The sequence below is a fragment of the Meriones unguiculatus genome, assembly GCF_030254825.1.
Source record: "Meriones unguiculatus strain TT.TT164.6M chromosome X unlocalized genomic scaffold, Bangor_MerUng_6.1 ChrX_unordered_Scaffold_31, whole genome shotgun sequence".
Classification (NCBI taxonomy): domain Eukaryota; kingdom Metazoa; phylum Chordata; class Mammalia; order Rodentia; family Muridae; genus Meriones; species Meriones unguiculatus.
In genome coordinates this window covers 3,017,404-3,040,567 of record NW_026843707.1, presented here as the reverse complement: position 1 = coordinate 3,040,567, position 23,164 = coordinate 3,017,404, and the positions used below count along the sequence as shown (strand labels likewise).

The window sequence follows — 23,164 nt, the reverse complement described above, 5'->3', positions numbered from 1 at the left end:
TGCTGACAGAAGAAAGCCAATTTGGGTTAATGGTGAGATTTTATTTTTAGTATAGATTTCTGGCTTGCTGTTTTTTGAGTTCAAATACCTGTGTGATCAAATTGTTTCTAGAAGTTAAGATTTCACCTTGTACTTAAAGAGTGTTTTACTTGGTTCACATGTTGATTTGAAGACCTAATTATGTGGTACCTTTTATTTAAGAACAGTTATTATGTGACTTTTACAGATGAGAAAATTGGTGCTTTGTGGTGCCTCTGCCAAGGATGTGTGAAGTTACAGTGTGCAACAGTGAGGCCTAGAAAATGCGGTGGTATTGGTGGGGATTCTGGCTTGCAATCTGATGCTTTTTGTGTTTGAAAATTGTACCATACCTCATTAAATCAATTTAGGGATAATTAGATTTCAATACGTGAGGCTATCAGCTTTTCATTTCCTTGTAGAGAGAGGCATTCTTTTTCTCTATCACATTGACCTTGTACATTTTTGCACCCCATACAAAAGCGGGATTTTAACACACAGAGTTTTTCCACAAGCCTGTATGAACGCAAATCTCTCCCTTCATCCAAAGAGATATTTTACTGCTCTTGTTATAGTTTATTATCTGACACAGTCAGTGAAACACTCCCCCTACCATCAACCTATTTAAAAAACAGTTGAGGTGAGCTGAAAGAAGGAAAGCAGAATGGAGAAAACATAAAGCTTTGTGGCCAGTGATTAGCACCCCTAATGGGCAGCCTCTGAAGGAAAGGTGCTGTAAAATCTGAGGCTTTTGTTAGTCTCCATAAGGGCAATGAGGAGGGTGTGTTTTCCCTATCTTTTTCTTCAGTATCATTTAACAATGGTCATTTCCCAGCTAGTTGATGTGTGAGTGAACGTTGTACAGTGCACATTAAAGGCAATAATGTTCTGGTAGTGTGTTGCTAAGGAACTAGCAGGGAAGCTAATTTTAAATGTCTGTCCAGCCATCTTTCACTGCTGAACACCACTGATTGATTTTTAACAGATAACTCTTACCTGTCTTCCAGTAACCCCTTGCACCTTCCTCATTCTAACTCTGTTAGATATCTCCACTTCTTAGATGTCATTATTTAAAGAGAAGACCATATACAAGCTTGGTAGAAAATAAAATGTTTTCCCTTTTGTTACTATCAGATTGGCTTTCCAGATTTTACTAGTGCCAACAGTATAGCAGAGAAAGTATTAAGAATGCAAAGAAACAAGGTCTTGGCTTTCCTCAGTGGGAATTCAGTTGAGAACATAGTGCAATAATACAGGTACTCTAATGAAGATATATTTTCCATAAATGAATACCTGAAGCAATCTGGTTGATAAGAAGGAATTAGAATTGTATAGAAGTTTCTTTTTCAAGGCTGCATGGTAGTTAGAGGTCTCAGGGCTTTAGGCACCTCCCATACCTTTCATCAATCCTGAACTTTTTCCTAAAGGTCATAAATATGTGTTCCATCCCAGTTTCTTGAACTGCTGGTCCATTTGCATGCTCTGTGAGAGATTAAGAGCTACTCTATTTGCTGCCTGGATATTTCTTCCAAATCTAAGTAACAGTTAATATAAGTAATATAGTTGAGAAGAAACAACCACAAGACTCCTGCCCAGGTCCATTCTGATTAACTTAAAAATGAAATCCTTTGCACTGGCTAGCTTCATGTCACTTATAGAGTCCTTGCAGGTAGACTAAGTGTAGAAACTTCCTAAAAAATTAGGAGTCTTGCTTCCATACTTTAGTATTTGCACTTCACAAACCTAATGTGACATTTACTAGTTCTGGTTTTAATTTGCTTGTTTGGGACACTGGAAAAGTCTTCAGGCAACACGGACAATGTTATTAAACTAGTACTTAATGAAGACTATGATTCCCTAAATGCTGATTTGAATCCTCTAACATTGGGAAAAGTGCCTTATCATAAATTTGTTCCATTGACTAGTTTTTTACCTAATCATAATCTGGTGGCTTTAGAAAAATAACTCATTCCTGGAAAGCAAACAAGACACTAAATTGTTAGAGAGAAAGCAGCTGAAGTCACAAGAGTATTTGACTATACGTGTGTGTGTGTGTGTGTGTGCATGTGCACATGCACATACGTGTGTACATGTGTGTTATGTGACATGTATGTGCTATGGCTGGAGACGAGAGGCTAGCATCAGTTGTCTTCTTTTATATCTTTGCATGTTATTTTTTGACAAAAGTTCCCTGAATCTACTTGTCTACCCTGCCTCAGCCAGCAAAGAGGGGTGCACACTGTTATATTTAGCTTTTACATGGGGGCTAGGAACTCAAAATCAGTTCTTCATTCAGCAAGCAGTGTATCCACTGAAGTGTCTCTCCAGCCCTTTAGCAGGGTTTTCTATGATGGTATTTTTTGTTTGCCTTCTGCTGACTTGGGCATTATTATAAGAACCAAGTGGTGTGGAATAGTTTCTTTGTAAATAAAAGCATTTATAATTGGAAAAGCAGTGCTGTGTGTTTGTTTGTGTGTGTGTGTGTGTGTGTGTGTGTGCGTGTGTATGCTTGTGCATGCATTTGGTTTATTTGTATAAATAGAAACAGCTGAATTAGGCAGGGACAGCTTACCACTTGGTGCATATGTTAGGTTGGTATTCGTAAGTTCCTGAAGAATCTTAAATTTGGGATTAAAGATTCTCCCAAGTGTAAGAGCTTTATAAGGTCATCCAAGTATCTTTGATATTCAGAACAGTGTCCTTGTTCATCTATTTATTATGCATGCTTTTATCACAGTATTGTATATTTGCTAATATACATATAGATAGATACATTTACTTACAACAGTTCTACAACACACATGTTTATAATCACATGTTCATTCAAATATCAGAAACAAAAATTTTGTGAAATAGTATTTTCTTTATATTATATTATTTTATTTTTTATATCAATTACAGGTTATTTACTTTGTATCCCAGCTATAGGCCCCTCTGTCATTCTCTCCCAATCTCACCCTCCCTCCCTCATCTCCTCCCTGCCTCTCTAAGTCCACTGATAGGGGAGGTCCTCCTCCCCTGCCATCTGTCCCTAGTTTATCAGGTCTCATCAGGACTAGCTGCAATGTTCTCCTCTGTGGCCTAGCAAGGCCATTCCTCCCTTGGGGAGGGGGGTCAAAGAGCCCACCACCACTGAGTTCCTGTCAGAGACAGTCCTTGTTCCCCTTACTAGGGAAGCCCACTTGGATACTGAGCTGCCATGGGGCTACGTCTGAGCAGGGTTTCTAGGTTATATCCATGAATGGTCCTTGGTTGGAGAATCAGTCTCAGAAAAGACTCCTGTGTCCAGATATATTTGGCCCTTGTGGCACTCCCGTCCTCTCCAGATCTTACAAACTCCCCCTTCTTTCATATAATTCCCTGCACTCTGCCCAAGGTTTGGTTACGAGTCTCAGCATTTGCTTTGATACACTGCTCGGTAGAGTCTTTCAGAAGCCCTCTATGGTAGGTTCCTGTCCGGTTTCTTGTTTTCTCCTACTTCCAATGTCCATCTCATTTGTCTTTCTAAGTGAAGATTGATCATCTTACCCCGGAACCTCTTCTTGTTTATCTTCTTTAGGTGTACAGATTTTAGTATGTTTATCCTATCTTATACGTCTAGTATCCACTTATAAGTGAATATATACTGTGTGTGTCTTTCTGCTTCTGGGCTACCTCACTCAGGATGATCTTTTTTAGATCCTACCATTTGCCTGCAAATTTCATTATTAACCAGTATTTTCTCTACAACATGTAATGTCAACTGTTTCTGTTTCATTTATTCAGGAGTAAAATGTTGGTTAGAACCTGCTAATTTGATTTTCTGATCCAGTGTTGCAATTTTTTTTTAATTTATTTTACCTTGTCTCAGTTTTTCTTGCCTATATATGGTACTTTCAAAAGATTTTTCTTTTTCTTTTTTTTTTTTTTTTTTACCATGCAAATTTCTGGCTACCCTGAACTAAAGTCCTAGGGGATTTGGTAGTCTTATTTGGACTCTTCTGTCTGTGTTCCATGTTCCTTTCTCTGTATTACCAGATACAAATGAAGTTCCTAGTTGATATGGCTATTTCTGCCAGCTGTTTGAGTAAGTCAAAACATGTCAGAGCCAGAGGTCTGGCAGTTAGTGAAAATTTGTTATTAAATACCACCTCATGGTTTGTTTTAACCTGCTAGTTAATTTCCAACAGACATAAAGCTTTACTGTAAAAAGAAATTAAAATTGTCATAAATATAGAAAGCAAACAGGTAAAGTGTGTTACTGTGTGCCTTGAATTTACAACATCTGTATTATCCCTTGCCACCCCTGTGCCTTAAACCTGGACCCAAAGGTACCTAATCTTTAGCTTTAATTTCCAGAGTGCTTAGAAGCATGAAGAAGTCAGGTTCCCTGTTCATAGCCAATTAAATTAGGCCTCTGTTATTAGGTCAGTGGTTTTGCTCAACCGTTATCTAGATTAATAATTTGGATGCTTCTCCATTTAATGCTAAACCATGGTCATCATTATTTTGACTATTAGACAATATAAACTGCAGCATACCCAAGGTGTACATGTGTGCACATTTAACCATGGGATTTTATATTTTCTCGTCAATCTTTAGAGTTAGTTGTTCATAATTGTGTGCTCACTGTACATTAGCCCAAATCTGTCTGATCTGTTTCTCTATCTAAAATCAGCCCCTCTTTAAATATATGTAAACATTGAATTATAGCATAATATTCATTACCTACTCTAAGGTACAAACAATGCATATAATTTAAGATTAAGCACCTTAGCGATTTGTTCATGTGTCTCTGATCATTTAGTGTTCTATAAATATAGATTATTGTGTACAAGTATGCACATTAATGAAAAAAATGCTTTCCTAATTATGTGGCATTGGACTTCCTAAAATAAACTGCTCCTTTGTACAGATTAATAAATAATATACAAGACAAGTTTAGTGTATAAGCAATCAAGAAAATAGTTCTATTTGAGGATTACTTCTGAATTTTCTTTCCTATTGATCTATTTTTGCAGAATTTTATCACTAACAGCCCATGGTGTCTTTTTCCTTTCTATATCACTGCTGCCCAAATAATATCACATATATTCTGCCAAATGCTGCAAAATTACAAACCTTAGCAAACATCTTTCTAAACCCTACTTTTAAAAAATATTCAAATCTTCTTCTATGGATCTTTAATGGAGGAGAAATATATATAACCAAAAAACAAAACACACAGAGTGGTACATGTAAGAACTAAGAATGATACCCTAAATTCTGCAGATCAATTGTAACTGTTGTTATATGACTTTAAGGAAAAGTAAGGGAATAAACTCTTGTCTGCTGTTTTGTTGGAGTCAAGTATTTAAGGGAAGGGAGAAAGAAAGTTCTGAACCTTTCAAAATGGAAGATCAATTTTAAACTTAAAAGTGTATTCCTTTTACTTACTGCTGATACTATCTTTGCATATATGAATAAAGCTTTTTTTTTTTCAAAAAAAAAAAAAAAACAAAAAAAACAAGTAGGGTCTGGAGAAATAGCTCAACAGTTAAGAACTTTGGATTCTTTTCCAGAAAACTCAGGTTTGATTCCCAGCACCCAAAGGGCGGCTCATAACCATCTGTAACTTCAGTTTCAGAGTTATCTGATGCCCTCTTCTGGACTTCACAAGGACCAGACATGCATGTAGTACATATAACCAAAATACCCAGGAACACAAAATAATACACAATTTTAAAAGTCAAGCAGAAGAATAATGTACCATAATCCCCTTGCTCCCCCCCCCATCACGCACCATTGTTTCTTATACAAATCCACAAATGGCATGGTAAATTATCTATGTATACTGGACATAAACAAGCCACAAATTTTGAGCCCAGTCTGACCCACTACTGTTTCTAGAAATGAAGGTTATTAGGAAATAGACACATCCATTTATCTGTGTAGAATCCATGGTTGCTCTAAAGGCGGAGTAGTTGTGACCAAGTTGAATAGTGACTACAGTTACTGTGGCTCATGAACCCTAAAATATTTACTACCTGGTTCTTTGCAGAGGAAGTTTGCTGGGCTTTCCTTTGTGCTTTAATTTTGTGTCTATTTGGACTCATTACATGTACACAGCTTCAAGCTTCATGGTGGATAAGCTTTCAGCTCAGCACAGCTATGAAGAAGTATTGTTTTATGCCTTTGTATCTGTACACTAGCAAGCCTGTATGCTCAGTATCTAAAATACAGCCATTTGAATCATATTTGACTCGTAGTAAAATAGAAACCCTAAAAATGGTTATCAACCTTAAATTCCATCCCTTAAGATTTTTTTTATTGGGGCTGGAGAAATGGCTCAGAGTTTAAGAGCACTGGCTGTTCTTCCAAAAGACCTGAGTTCAATTCCCAGCAACCACATGGTGGCTCACAACCATCTACAATGAGATCCAGTGCCCTCTTCCAGCCTGCAGGCATACATGCAGGCATAACATTGTATATATAATAAATAAATCTTTAAAGAAAGATTTTTTTTTTATTAACCATGAGTGAACTAAGAAAGCTGAAAGCTTCTTAAGGTATACAGATTTTAGTATGTTTATCTTATTTTGTATGCCTAATATCTACTTATAAGTGAACATATACCATATGTGACTTTCTGCTTCTGTGATACCTCATTCAGGATGATCTTTTCTAGTTCCATCCATTTGCCTGCAACTTCCATGATTTTCTTGTCTTTAGTTGCTGAGTACTATTTCATTGTATAAATGTACCACAGTTCTGTGTACATTTTTCAGTTGATGGATATCTGGGTTGTTTCTAGAAGCTGAGAGCAGCAGAACCAAATATCTGGGCCCAGGGCCCTTTTATGAGACTGATACTCCAACCAAGGACCATGCATGGATATAACCTAGAACCCCTGCACAGATGTAGCCCATGCCAGCTCAGTCTCTAAATGGGTTTTCTGATATGAACTCAGTGGCTGGCTCCTTGATCACCTCCCCCGGATGGGGGAAAGCCTTACCAAGCCACAGAGGAAGACAATGGAGCCAGTCCTGATGAGATCTGATAGGCTAGGGTCAGATGGAAGGGGAGAAAGACCACCCTAATCAGTGGACTTGGGAAAGGGAATGAGAGGAGTAGAAGGAGAAAGGGTGGGATTGGGAGAGGATGAGGGAAGAGGCTACACCTGGGATAAAAAGTGAATAAATTGTAAAATAATAAATAAATAAATCATTGAAATAAAAAATCTTTTATGAAAAAAAGAAGGCAGGAGGGACCTAGAAAACAATAATTTCTCCCATATATTTCTCTGAAACCATGAATTCCAGTCAGTAATCTCAAATTCTTATTGCCTCATGTAACTAGATACCTAGGACTTCCCCAGCACACTTCCCTTTTCTCTTGATATTCATTTTCTGATAATATTCCACATTGCCAGATGGACAATCTAACTGAACATCTAAGGATGCTTTCTAGAGTACATATTAACTTTGAGTGGCTACTTACATTAATTTATTGTTCAAGAACACTTAAAATATGTCTCAACCAAGTAGTTTGTGTCATATCAGTGAGGAACTACTTTAGCTCAGTAGAAAACATTAGGTTTTTAGCTGGAATGGATTTTTTTTTTCTTTTGCAGACTGTGAGCTTATGGATAACCAAGTGACAAGAAATGATTTGAAGAAATATTAGGGTTATATAAAATGTTACTTCAGAAAAAATATCCAGAACAGATCAAATACCAGTTACTGCATCATTCTCAGTAATAACCTGTGGACAATGACCTGATTGTAGCTCAGTGGAGAATAAATGAAGATCAATAACCCTGGTTATTCAAGAAATCAAATCAGATTTTGAAAGTGATTCATACAGTTCTCTCACAACGCTGTCCTTGCTAAAGTTCTGATGTCTAACAATAAACTAAAATTACAACCAAGAAAAAACTGTTAGCATTTGGAAGTTGATCTCTAAAGCAGAGGTTCTCAACCTGTGGGTAGTGCCCTGTTTGGGTGTCAAAGGACCCTTTCACAGGGTTTGTATATCAGATATCCTGCATATCATATATTTATATTACAATTTATAACAGTAGCAAAATTACAGTTAAAAAATGGCAATGAAATAATTTTGTGGTTGGGGATCACTACAACATGAAGGACTGTATTAAAGCGTCACAGCATTAAGCAGGTTGGGAACCACTGCTGTAAATACACAACACTCATAGTCAAGTTACTTATAACACAAAAAACATTACTGGTTATGACCTCACTGATACTATAATGTTCTACTTTGTTTCTTTGTTGATGTAATAAAACACCCAAAGTAACTTGCATGAGGAAAGGTTATATTTTATATTACACTTTATAGTCTATCGTCAGGGTTTATTTTATCTTACACCTTATAGCTTATCATCAATGGATGCCAACACAGAAATCTAGAGGCAGAAATTCATGCAGAAACCATAGAGGACCACTGCTTAATGGCTTTTTTTCCAAGCTCACATTCCTTTCCTCTTCTTATACACCCCAGGCTTAACTGCCCAGGCGTAGTACCACACACATTGAGCTGGGCCCTCCAAATTAATTATCAGTTAATCAATAAAAGGCCCTAAAAATCTGTTGGCAAGCCAGTCTTATGACGGTTCTTTCTTCCCAGGTATTTCAAGTTGACAATCAGGATTGATGCAGTTTCATCAGCACTGATAAAATACCAGTAGCATTTCCATAAAGTTCCTCAGACTGAGAACAGAGTGGTGGTTGAGATGCAGACCCTATCATTCATAAACCACAGCCTTAGTAGAGAAGAGAAGTGATTCTGCTTCCAGACAGTAGATTTCTGAACTATAAAGAATCTTTCTTAAAAAAAATTTATTCATAAGAGCCAGAACCTGGAAACAACCCAGATGTCCCTCAATGGAGGAATGGATATAGAAATTGTGGTACATTTACACAATGAAATACTACTCAGTTATTCAAAACAAGGAAATCATGAAATTTGCAGGCAAATGGTGGGATCTAGAAAAGATCATCCTGAGTGAGGTATTACAGAAGCAGAAAGACACACATGGTATATACTCACTTATAAGTGGATACTAGACCTATAAGATAGGATAAACATACTAAAATCTGTACACTTAAAGAAGCTGAGGAAAAAGGAGGACCCTGGGTAAGATCAACCCTCACTTAGAAATACAAATGGGGTAGACATTGGAAGAAGGAAAACACAAGGAACAGGACAGGAGCCTACCACAGAGGGCCTCAGAAAGACTACCCAGCAGTGTATCAAAGCAAATGCTGAGACTCATAACCAAACCTTGGGAAGAGTACAAGGAATTATATGAAAGAAGGGGAAGTTAGTAAGACCTGGAGAAGACAGGAGTTCCACAAGGACCAAATATATCTTTGAACCAAAATATCTAGGCACAGGGATCTTATCTGAGACTGATACTCCAACCATTGACCAAGGTCCATTCATGGATATAACCTAGAACCCCTGCTCAGTTGTAGCCCATGGCAGCTCAGTATCCAAGTGGATACCCTTGTAAGGGGAACAGGGACTGTCTCTGAAAATAACTCAGTATCTGGCTCTTTGACTACCCCCCTGAGGGAGGAGCAGCCTTGCTAGGCCACAGAGGAGGACATTGCAGCCAGTCCTGATGAGATCTGATAAGCTAGGGTCAGAAGGAAAGGGAGGAAGACCTCCCCTATCAGTGGACTTAGAGAGTGGAATGGGAGGAGGTAAGGAAGTGAGGGTGGGATTGGGAGGGAATGAGGGAGGGAGTGGGATACAAAGTGAAGAAAATGTAATTAATGTAAAAAAAATAAAAAATAACTAAAAAATTTAAAAGAATAATCTCTGCTAAGAATACAAAAGAAACAGTGAGTCATTCATTCTAGGCTTTATTTGAAACAAGGAGTATGAAATGATGTTCACTGTCCTCTTCCTGTCATCTGTATAAGTTTGCTTCTGGTAAAACACACTGCTAAGGAGCTTGTACACAGTATTTTCTCTTGTCCCTGGCATGAGTGCATTTTTAGATGGTAAAATTTCAGTTACTACAATCTTAAAAAATCTCTGACCTCCTTAGTAAAAGTCAGTTTAAAAAAAAAAAAGGAGGGAGGAAAGAAAAGTTGCACATGGAAAAGCCTTTACATATGCATGACAAGTTTGGAGACGTCAATGTGAGTTATAAAAGATTCCTTTTCCCAGTTCCCTTTCTACATTTTGGAGTAGTGTTTTGGAATTGTTTTGGAGAGTTTTACATTTGGAACAACTGAGCATGGTGAGTTGGCGAGAAAGATAAATGTAGGGTGGGATCTTTCACAGCTGTTGGTTTTATCTGCTCAAAATATGGAAATTTCACAGAAGACTGTGTGAGTAATGGTCCCATAGAAAAAAAAATCAAAAGCTGTTTGGCTTTTAAACAACATGAAAGGCTATGTCCAATTATTAGCATGATCGTAGAATATTTTCTTATCAGACTTTCTTTTCAAAAAATAGATTTAATTATATGCAGGCATACAGCTCTCTAAAACAAGAACAATCCTTAGCCATTGATTCTCAGTACTCAATTCTCATTCCTTGTAGAATTAGGAGGTTGAAAGCTGATTCTTAGATTTCATTCTGTTGTTTGCTCATTCATGGGACGCCCTTTCATTTTTTTCTTCTTTCTGTTCCTCACAGCCTGCCCCCATCATGGACATGCTCATCTTCTAGAAGATAGAACAAATTATTCCCAAGGGTATAAGACCCATGTCCTCTGTGAGGTTCTTCTTTGACACACAATCAACAACTTTTTATATTTTAATACTTTGATTGTCAAGTCAAAAGTGAACAGATTATGAGATTGTTGAACACCAAGCTTGAGGTTATTATAGTCGCCCTTGAAACAATGCCTCCATTTGTCAAATTTCTATTCCGTGTGTTTTTCATCTAGTTTAATGTGTGAAATTTATGGATACTACAAACAATGTCTTTAGGGTCCTGTTATCTGTTTACACTAATTTTAAGTGTATATGTAAAGGTTATTTGACTAGATGTATCTGTGGGCTTTTTTTTTCCTATAAGGGAATAAATGAATTGTCATCTCAACATCTGTTTGGAAAAAGAAGCAGATTTGTATGAAACTGTATATTTATGCTTGTTTTACTTTTCCTTTCTGATATTTCTGCCTCTTCCTCTCTCTATTATTAAAGGAAGAAATGCCCCCGGAAAGCCAATGAGAGAGGTTAGTGAGACTCGGGCTCACGGCCATGGCTTCTGTCTGTCTCATCCTGCTTTCTGTGTCTGGCCTTTGTGTAAGAACTCTGTGCGTGTGTGTATGTGTGTGTGTGTGTGTGTGTGTGTGTGTGTGTTTGTATATTACACATTCTGTCATAATGTAAGGATGGGATTCGCCTGTCCTTTTGCAGCTCAAGAGGAGTATTCCTCAAATGTTCATTGCTGTTGTCATCTCCATGACAACAACAGGAGGGGTGTGGGGAAATAGGAGTCTCTCAAAAATAGCAATTCTCTCTAGTCTCTAGGTTGGAACCTTGAAGTTCACATCTGTTGTCACTTGCAACACTAACAGAATCGTCAAAATAAGTTTTGCCTTGAACATGATTGATGAGTCTTTTTTTTTCCAATGCAGTTTATTCAGGAACCTTTAACAATCATTGGATCCTGGGGAAAGCCAGCCCACAGCTTAGATAGCCTCTGGGTAGCCAACCCCAGCATGCCACGTGGGCAATGCAGATAGGTCCACATACACGGAAGCAAGCCAGATCCTCAGCCTTAGCCAAATGTGTCTTAAAGCTTCCTTCCACTTTCAGAACCTGAGCATTTTCTGCCAGGGTCTTTTATTTATTTATTTTTCTTTTGAGATGGCTAGTTTCTTTTATTTTGTTTCATTGTTTTCCCTCTCTTTTCCTGATTCCTACACTCTTTCGTTTCCATTTTAGCTAAGTTTTTTTTTAATATGTATTTTGTGCCAAGCAATGTTGTCAGCATTTGCCATTCATTTTTTCTATCACATAATCTTCATGACAGACCTATGAGGTAGGTATTCTTCTGAACCCTGTTTTTCACACATAAGATCATTCAATCAAGGAGTGGGAAGCAAAGTATCCAGAGTGGCAGAGCCAAGGAGACGTCCAGAATGCCTGGCTTCAAAACCACATCATTAGCCACATGATGGAAAGGCTTACATCATCTCAACACACCCTTTAGAAGACTCTTTTTTTTTTTGGCATTTGAATCCAAACAGAATAGTAACCCATTAGGTTAAAAAAATGAATGTTAGGGTTTTAGTATGTTTTTTAATGCTTTTTCAAGTGTTGAAATGAGTAGGGTACAGCAATATCAATGAGTATACTTTGTGCTTTTACAGTGAATACTGCTTTTAATCTTAAACTATTATCTGGACATTGACTTACTCAAGTGATTGTAGAGTGACAAAGTGTTAAGTTTCAGCCCAAGTCGAATAAGATTGCCCTAACTATTATTTTAATATGAAGGAAAGAGGCAGCCAAATTCGTCCAAGAGATGCCAGTAGCATGTGTTGTTCTGAGAGATAAGCTGGATAGGTAGAATGTTCTCACATATGATCTGCATCCTTAGCACAGAGATAGACAAGTAACCCACTTATACATTCAAATATAAGTAGTCATGGACCTGGAGAGATGGCTCAGTAGTTAATTGCTTTTGCAGAAAACTTGATTTCTCACAACCACCTGTAAGTTCATCTCCAGAGGACTCATTGGGCCTCAGTAGACACCTGCAGATACTCCCTAAAAGCACAAATAGTTAAAAACAGTAGAAAACAATATAATTTTTTAAACCTAAGTAGTCATACTAGAAATTCTATCATGACCATGCTATGCAATTACAATAAATTTAACTGTTCTTGGTATGTCTACACTGAGGTCCTTTCAAAGTGAGGGAAGAGAATTCCAGGGAGGGAATAGTAGCTTGGAGGAGACATGAAGAAATTTTGAATCAGTGCTGCATGGAATGCTCCTAGATCATGCACTTAGTCCGCGAGTCTTTTTTTGTTGTTGTTGATTTTAATGGTAAGTACCCACCTTAAATTTTAACATTCTTTTATGGAAAAGAATTGCATCAAAATGTTGAACTCCAGTTTCTACTAATAAAAAAACAACTATTTGATTTTTAACAATAAATTTTAAATATAAAAAAAGATAATGTTGACCTCCTGAACATGTTTTATCCACAAATAAATATTTTTTTTAAAGTCCAGTAGATGGAACTGAATCAGTGACTATGACTTGAGATGCAGGATAGTGAGGTGAACTCTTAAGATGCCACAGCACCAAAACCATAGTGTCTTCTATAAGGCTAAGAAAATACCCTAAACTCACAGTAGGCAAAACTTTTTTTTTTCCAGCGATAAAATTATAGAGAGGGAAAGATAAACCTATTTCACTGCAGTATTTTGGCTTTGCTTTGGCCAATTGAATGCTAACCATTTATTTGGGAATTGTATTTAGAAAAAAAAATAAGAGTGCCAGATTGCTATTGAGGTCTTGGATCATCGCCAGAAAGTCTCAATTCCAATTGCGGCAGAAAACAGCTCCCTTAGGCAGTGGTAGCATGTGAGACTAAATGTGTTGCAGACAGTGCCAACTTGAAAAAACATAAAACTGTCCTAATGTTTAGTGCATGGTCCTTTGTGTTCAATAATCCTTGGTTAGGAATGGATTAAATTAATGCTATCTATAGATATACTTTTTGAGTCACATTGGGCCTCAAATTCATTACTATTGTGTGAATCCTGGCTACTTTTTGACCTCTTACAATATATAGTATGATATTTGAATGTTATCTTCAGATTTTGTCAAATAAAGTTAATGACCTCATTATACCCTTCCTTATTCAAAAGAATAGTAGATCCATGGTACATTCAAATTTATATATTATATCCTTATTATACCCCTCCAGTGGATTGAGGGTTAATTCTTTGGGGCAGTATTTTGTCAAAGATAATGAATTTTGTTTTATTTTATTTGCTTTCTGTAATCAGTAAAACTTTCATAAAATTAGAACCATTATTCTAGTGAAATGGGTGTTTATAAATTATATTACCAAACATATAATGTAGATATAACAAGTTCTTATATTTTTATAACATAAGCTTTGTTATAAAGACACTTACCAACATTGAACATCTAAACAGGTTAATACCACCCAATATTTATGCTAGTATATGTAGTATGAGAATAATGAATCTTTCCTTCTGCTGACAAAGTTTTGAATAGCAAATGCATCCTAGAAGTAGTACTTCAAGATAATCAAGTGTTACTTCTAGGTAATAACCGAACTCTTTTTTTTAAGGACTAGAAGTACTACTTGGGGATATAGTCTATCAGTACATTTACTTGGCTTACTGTCTTTTGAATTTCAGTGTATAATCCCTAGCCAACAGTCTTTTTTTTTTTTTTTTCAGCCAACAGTCTTAAAAGGTTAGTTTTGATTTGATAGGAAAAAAAAACAAAACAAAACAAGATACTCCCTGTTCTGTTTGTATTTTAAAATATATTATCTAGCTGCTAGTTAGCATCCAAGAGTCAGCTGTTTGTCATAAGACATGATTCGAGTTATTTTCACTGCCAGGTTATAAGAATATTTTTACCAGCTTTGCTAAGATTGTTAATAATCCAAAAGGTGGAGTGCAGATTCTCCAGAATTGCTTGCTGTGCAGCAAAAAGCAGATACAGGGACTCCCTCCAACCCACGAGTGTCACTTGTATATTTGCATTCTGAGAGCCACAGAACAACAAGGGACTCGACTATGACTCCCTGAGCTTTTGTTTTCATTTTTTGGTTTGTTCGTTGGTTGTTTTTTTAAAGACAGGATTCCACTCTGTAACACAATTTTGACCTTGACTTTGACACCCTCTTCCTGAATACTGGGACTACAAGCATGCACTAGTATACCTGGTCTTCCCATGTTGATATATTCATCAGCATATTATATATGTTGATGATTCAAGTTTTTTTACTGCCAAGACATTGGCCCACTTTATGAATAATAAATATGATTTGTTAAACGTGTTCATATTTGAACTAAAATCCAAAGTATTTTTTAAACATAGTTAGTTCTCAGTGAAATTCTCTGTACTGATAAAACTCAAAGAGATTTACAAACTTAGTCACCTTAATACAAATTCTTGAGTGGCATTAAACATTTAATAAATCTTAAGTTGAACTGGTGCCATTACTGTATAAGCACTTGCCCATGAATTTTTTTCTAATTCTTCCATATTTTGTTTTTAAAAGATATTTGAGATAAATATTAAAACATAATACATACTCTGGTCTACCTTTCATTTTTATTGGGGTTTTAGCAATTATGAGATGCTGTTACATTGATACATGATAAGGTAGTAATACATAATAAAGCATCTCATTTCCAAAGGCAATACTTGAAAACTAGAATGACTTACCAAGGTTGAAGAATTAAAATTAAACTCATAAAATAAGGGACATATACACAAAAGAGAGCTGTAAATTAAGTCTCAGATTATCTTAATCTAGATTTTAGCTTTGCTAGAATACCCACAAGACATTATGCTCTTGATTCCATGTTGGGGGGTAAATGCCAGGTCATGCCACATTATTATGAAAAGGCTACTTTGATAGTTAACCCTCATTTAGTAGGCAAGCAAAGATGGATTCTCAGGATCCCCAAATCTTTTGAGCTACAAGTACTTAAGTCATATTGTAATTAGGCTGCAGAGTAATTTGAAATGTAAAAGTGGTTTTTACTCTGAAGCTTTTTAATTCAAATGTGAATGGTGTAAAAAAAAAAAAAAAGTCAAATCAAGAGTTTATTTTTCAACCCAAGAAAAACAGAAAGAAAATGGTCATGTCCACCATAGTACCTCCATTCTTCACAGCATGAAGCAACCAGTAAATGACTGTACCGGTAATGGTGATAGTAGTAGGAGAGGTGGTATTGACTTGATAGTAAAAGTGTAGTATATACAACAGGGTAAATACAGCTATAGTAAATACAACAAAGTGAGAAAGGTGTATCCTGTTAAAAATCTTTCTCTGTGATAGAACATTGTGCTTACCTAAGGAATCCCTTTGAGTTGTGTCAGGAATTTGATACTGGGAAGATGTTTCACATTTTCCCCATCAACTTACACCAATAGGCAGATCCAGGCTTAAGCTGATACTAACACCATGCAATGCTTCATTAACAAAGCTTTGTTTCTTCCTGGAAATGGGTAAAATAGAACTGTGTTCTGTATACCTTCAATGCAGCTTCTGTGTTGTCTTTTCCTGAAACAGAAATGACTCATCATAATAGCAATCAAGGGTACAATACCTGTACACTTTGTAAAGTCTTTCTTTTTGTTTTTCAGGACACAATGTAGGAAGCCTTTTCCACATGGCAGATGATTTGGGGAGAGCGATGGAGTCCTTAGTTACAGTCATGACAGATGAAGAAGGAGCAGAATAAATGTTTTACAACTCCTGATTCCCGCATGGTTTTTATAATATTCGTACAACAAAGAGGATTAGACAGTAAGAGTTTACAAGAAAAAAAAAATCTATATTTTTGTGAAGGGTAGTGGTACTATACTGTAGATTTCAGTAGTTTCTAAGTCTGTTATTGTTTTGTTAACAATGGCAGGTTTTACACGTCTATGCAATTGTACAAAAAAGTTAAAAGAAAACTACATGTAAAATCTTGATAGCTAAATAACTTGCCATTTCTTTATATGGAACGCATTTTGGGTTGTTTAAAAATTTATAACAGTTATAAAGAAAGATTGTAAACTAAAGTGTGCTTTATAAAAAAAAAAGTTGTTTATAAAAACCCCTAAACATACACACACACACACACACACAAACACACACACACACAAACACACACTGAGGCAGCACATTGTTTTGCATTACTTTGGTGTGGTATTCATATGAAATTCATGACTTTTTTCGTTTCTTGCATATTAAAGATAGGACTTCTAACACCACGAAATGACTGCTTCACGTTGCTCCTTTGAGAATTGTTGACTGAGTAGGGCTGGCTGTGGGCTTTCATTTTATACATCTATATGTCTACAAGTATATAACTACTATAGGTATATAGATAAATAGATAGGAAATTTCTTCTTCAAATGTTCTTGCCACTTCCTAATGGAAATAAATTGCTTTTAGTCACCCAGGCTTATCTGCTTGGGCAAGAGTGAATTTTCCCTGGAGCCCGAAGCCATGAGACTAGTATTACACTAAAATATTGTCTAGGGCTCCAGATGTTTCTAGTTTTAAACTTTCCACTGACAGCTAGAACACTGATATTTTTCTTAAAGGAACATGTGAATGAATACACAGGACTTACTGTATCAAAGTAGTCTGCTGGATGATATATTCAGCTTCCTACTACTGGCTATGCCATGGTTTAGATTTAATGATGTTTCTGCAAAAGAACATCAGAAGGCATTTTTAACTTTCAGGCAGAAGGAGGAAGATGCGTGGGGCTGAAGGTTGTAGTTGTAGCTCCCCAGTCAATCCTTGTGAGGGGAGTAGCTACTCTATAAAAGAGTGGATGAATATTCATAACTATACACAGAAAAGTCTCTATAATTACAACTAGAATTTTCTACCCTCTTCTTAAACTCAAACTGAAGTGGGTGGTTTCATTGTTGTTGTTGTTGATGATGATGATTTTTAGATTTTAGATTTTTGGTTTGATTTTGGTTTTTTCCTTGTGATGATTTTTTTTTAATGCTGCAAGACTTAGAATTATTGAAAGAAAGTAACCTAATCATATTGTGACCCTGTGAATAGCAATCCAGAAGCCCATGAACTACATTATCTCCTTTGCATTGGTTTTCCTGCAAATAATTCCATACAGGATTGTGAGTGGGAAGGCACAGCAATTTGAAAGTTTCGTGAGCAAAGCATCTCCAAACTTTCTGGAATATATGACAGGCTGAAATACATAAACACATTAAATCACTGAAACACAGGAGAAAAAGTGAAGAAGAAAGCTAAGGACTGGTAGGAAAAGCTTTACTTACACTTTCACATCATTTTATTACTCTGTCATTTAAAAAATCATTCTTTCAATAGAAATCACTGTTCTATTACTTTGAAAATCTGTTACCTCTAACATCAAGCATAAAGAACTTTTTAGAGAGTGAGTTTTGTCCATTATTAATTGTAATTAACATCAAACACAGCTTCTCATGCTATTTCTACCTCACTTTGGTTTTGGGGTGTTCCTAGTAATTACGCACACCTAATTTCACAGTTTCACTACTTGTCTGTTGTGTGGACACTATTCTTTTTTATTTTATAACTTTCAAAACAAAACCCAAAGCTCTAAGATAACAAACTGAATTTGGTTTAAGTCTTGCATTTTTTTTTTCTCTCTTATGTGGCGCTGAACATTTTCTTTAATCAAGGGTTTGTTTTCGCCAAGATTTAAAACAAGGGGTTCCTTTACATGCTACTAAGAAGTTTTAAGTTTCATTCTAAAATCTGAGGTAGATAGAGTGCATAATTTTGTTTTAATCTTTTTATTTTATCATTTAGATATTCTGCAGTGAATCTGTCAAATATTTGAATAAAAACTGAGAGCTTTATTGCTGATTTTAAGCATAATTTGGACATCATTTCATATTCTTTATAACCACAAATATTAAATTGTAAATCATAATCAATGTAACTGAAGCATAGTCATCACATGGCATGTATCATCATTGTTTCCAGGTACTGGATTCATACTTGAGTATCATAATATATTGTGTTTTAACATCAACACTGTAACATTTACTAATTATTTTTTTAAACTTCAGTTTTGCTGCACAACAGATCAGACTTCACCAAATATATGCCTTACTATTGTATTATATTACTGCTTTACTGTGTATCTCAATAAAGCACGCAGTTATGTTACAAAAAAAAAACCCTGTTGTTTGGACTGTAGTAGTTTATTTGTTCTTTTTAGTTAATTCATTTCTCCTTCTGTGCTTCTTCCTTTGGGAATGTTGCCTAGGCTGGCCTTGAACTCCTGGGTCCAAGTAATCCATCGTTTATTAGCCTCTGAACTTGCTGTAACCACAAACTCATGCCCTAATTTATTTATTTCTAAACATGTAACATATCTGTATCTGTTTGAAAACTCTTAAGAATATATTCAAACTATATACATACAATATATACATGCTATGCACATACAAAAAACATAAATAGAATCTGCATTAACTACACACATATATATATGTCAGTGACACAAAATCAGGAAGACTATTTGGGAAAAGAGAACCATTGAGTGAAGAGGTTAGATGACACTAAAAAAAAAAAATCTTTAAAAATCTAGGCATGGGCTCTTGGCTCTCACCGCTTAGGCAGTGGGGGGTGTGGGCCCAAGCTGCAGCTTGTAATAATTTATAATAAAAAGAACCTCGTGTATTTAAAAAAAAATCTAGGCATGTGTAAATGTACCACAATTTCTGTATCCATTCTTCAGTTGAGGGGCATCTAGTTTTTTCCCAGATTCTCTATGTTATGAATAATGCTACTATGAACATATTTGAGTAAATGTCCTTGTTGTATGGCTGAACATCTTTACGATGTATGCCTATAGGAGAGGTATGGGTGGACCTTGAGGTAGCACTATTCCGAATTTTCTGAGAAAGCAGAAGATTGACTTCCAAAGTGTTTGTTGTACAAGTTTACATTCCCAGTAGCAATGGAGGATGGTTCCCCTTTATTTACATCCTCTCCAGCACATATTGTCACTTGATTTTTAACCTTAGCCATTCTGATGGGTGTAAGGTGAAATCTCAAGGTCATTTAGATTTGCATTTCCCCTATGACTAAGGATGTTGAGTATTTCTTTAAGTGTATCTCTGCCATTCAATATTCCTCTATAGATATTTCTCCGTTTAGCTCTATACCCCATTTTTAATTGGATTACTTGATTTATTGATGTGTAACTTCTTGAGTTTTTTTATATATTCTGGATATTAACACTCTCAACAATTAAAAACAAGGAAATCATGAAATTTGCAGGCAAATGGATAGAGTTAGAAAATAGAAAAGATCATCCTGAGTGAGGTAACCCAGACCCAGAAAGACACACATGGTATAAACTCACTTAAAAGTGGATATTAGCCATATAATATAGGATAAACACACTAAAATCTATAGTCTTAAAGACACTAAACAATAAGGAGGACCCTAGGGAAGAGGCTTAATCCTCATTCAGAAGAGCAAACAGGATGGACATCAGAAGTAGAAGACATGGAACAGGACAGGAGCCTTCCAGAGGGGCCTCTGAAAGTCTCTACACATCAGGGTAACAAAGCAGATGCTGAGACTCATAGCCAAACTTTGAGCAGAGTGCAGGGAATCTTGTGGAAAAAGGGAGAGATAGAAATGGACAGGAGCTCCACAAGGAGACCAACAGAGCCTAAATATCTGGGCTCCAAGGGTCCTGCAGAGAGTGATGAATCAACCAATGACCATACATGGAGAGGACCTAGACCCCTGGTTCAGATATAGCTCATAGGAAGCTCAGTCTCCAACTAAGTTCGCTAGTAAGGGGAGCAGGGATTCTCTCTGACCTGGACTCAGTGGTGGGCTCTTTGATCACCTCCCCCTGGTGAGGTGGCCTATTTAGGCCACAGAGAAAGAGGATCCAGAAAGAGGATGAGACCTGATAGGCCAGAAGGACCTCCCTTATTAGTGGACTAGGGGAGGAATATTGGGATGAGGAAGAAGGAGGAAGGATGGGACCAGAAGGAGATGAGGGAGGGGGCTACAGCCAGAATTCAAAGTGAATAAATTGAAATAAATACTAATAAAGAAAAATAAATTTGCCCCTTGCTTCTCATGAGATTATTCATCCTCTCAGTAGTTTTTGTTATTTGTACAAGACTTCTAAGTTTATGAACAGTAAGTGAGGAGTCATAAATGATGTCTAAGAAAGAATTCTTAGGAGGATTCTGCAAACATGGTTATGGCCACCACCAGACTAAAACTCCTTTCCTCACTCTCTGTCCTGCTGTGCTTCTTATTCTAGTAATGAAGACTGCAGGGAAATGCATAGCAATCCAGTGCCTTCTAGACATTGGTCTCCCACCAGTTATGTTGGTGTGATTCCCCCAGCAGAGGTCAGATACTTGTGTGTGATTGAGTAAAAGGGACAGCCTATTGCAATGATAGGAGGGTCTGTAGAGATGACTCAGTGGTTAAGAGGACTGAATGTTCTTTCAAAGGACTCGGGTTCAACTGACAGCAGCCACATGGCAACTCAGAACTGTCTGTTACTTCCAGGATCTGAAACTTTCAAACAGAAATACATGTAGGCAAAACACCAATGCACATAAAATAAAGTAAGTTGTTTTTAAAAAGAAAATAGTAAATGGTGCAACTCATGAGTGATATGAGGGTGGCAACTCTAATAAGAATCACTTGCTTTAAAACATAAATGAATCACTTGCTAACTTGTAGTGGGGTATAGAGTAATGATACCACCTGACTGTCACATTGAAAGATCATATGCCAAGAACAATTGTCAGTCTATTGATGTACCCCTCCCCCACTATCGAAACATGCCTTTTCTACAATACTCAGACTGGCTGTTAATAACTGTGGACTTTTCAAATCTTTGCCCTATCTGAAAAAAAAAATGTGTGGATGACTCTAAGGACTGCAATTGGCTTTCCATTCTATTCTTTGCACATGCTTAATGGTACAGAATTAATAAAGTTAAAAAATTAAAACAAATCAAGCTGATACAGATTGTGCACCAGCAAGCAAAATGTGTGTCTGGAAGAAAGCAGGAAAACTAACGCACGTGTTCTGCAGAACTATGATGGGATTCCCCTACATTTTAGTGCTCTAATGTAGGTATGACTACATAGGTAGGCACTTGCACACATGGAAAGGTTTTTTTCCCCTTCAGATTAAGTGGAAAATGAATTCAAACATTTCCCACAGTAGCAAAACCATGGGAGTCAAAACCACAAACTCATTCAATGCCCCTAGAATTTCAAGGTGTTGTTGTTGTTATTGCATAGATTGATATGTGACACATTCCAGACAATCCATAACAAATACAATACCTATTGTGATATAGGAAGCTTGTGATGTTTGAGGGTGGATTTCATGTACAGAAAAGACTATAGTAACTTTTTTTATAGTAACTATAGTAAGGCCTAACTTTATACCCACATGAGTATTTTATATATATTTGGATAAGTATTTAGCTCTTCTGTTAAGTTTATGTTTAAATAATTCGAACATAAGAAAAGTGGGAAAAACAGTACCAAGGACCCTCATGAAATCTTTAATTTAGATGAATCAATTGTTTACATTTGCACTGTGTACTTTATGATTCTTTTGTTGCATATGAGATCTCTCTCTTCCTCATACATACACAAACACACACACACAGAGAGACACACACACACCATTTTGAGATAGCTACAACTGATTCAAAAAGGACCTCTTTATACTGAAATACTTCTGTCCGTATTGTAAAAGCTTGACCATTCTGTTGCATAACCATAGTACACTCATTGATATAAAGACATTTAACATCAAACACAATGCTATCATTGACTTCATCACTTATATACAAATGTCACTTTTATTCATATCTTTTATTATTCTTTATTTTTCAGTGGCCTGGGAGCTACTCCACAATTTCATGACATTTAGGTTTCATGTCTCTTTAATCTCCTTTGATCTGGACCAGTTTTTCTGTCTTGCCTGTCTTAAAGAGTTTTTGTGTTTGCCGGATGTGTCCTCAGGATTAGATTCAGGGTATGCATTTTGGCTGGAACACTACACAAGTGATGTTTTTTCAGGATATCATACTAAGAAACAGGTAATGCTTGTCTATCCAGTTTTAGTTTTACTCACTGATATCTTAGGTAAGGCAGGGTCTGTGAGAATCCACTACTTGGTATAAATAGGTTCAACATACAAATATTATTTTCCATGAATAAATATAGACAGTTTTTATGAAATAAGTACTTGTCTGTAGCTAAATAATCCAAATTGAGAAATCTATATTCTTTTGTTATGATGTACAGTATACATTTAATGTACTTTATTTTTAAGCCTCTAAAGTCTGACAGGAAAGAGTTCCTCCACCAACCAAATTAGCCAGTTGAAGTGAATAGAAACAAAGCTGTAGTTCATTTAAGTTCTCTGAATGTGCCAG

At 36.3% G+C, this 23,164-nt stretch overlaps 1 protein-coding gene across 9 annotated transcripts in view; it reads left to right on the top strand.

Moving 5' to 3' along the window:
- Dmd (dystrophin) overlaps window positions 1–18,893 on the top strand; it is a 2,365,055-nt gene extending 2,346,162 nt beyond the window's left edge. For 8 of the 9 annotated variants that reach the window (XM_060376797.1, XM_060376795.1, XM_060376794.1 and 5 more), the window contains one exon: window positions 16,341–18,893. In XM_060376797.1, the coding sequence (XP_060232780.1) occupies window positions 16,341–16,438 (98 nt within the window). In that variant the 3' untranslated portion in view covers window positions 16,439–18,893. Of the gene's footprint in view, window positions 1–11,162; window positions 11,195–16,340 lie in introns of all 9 variants that reach the window. The other variant, XM_060376793.1, reaches the window with a different exon arrangement.
- Window positions 18,894–23,164: the final 4,271 nt, after the last annotated feature.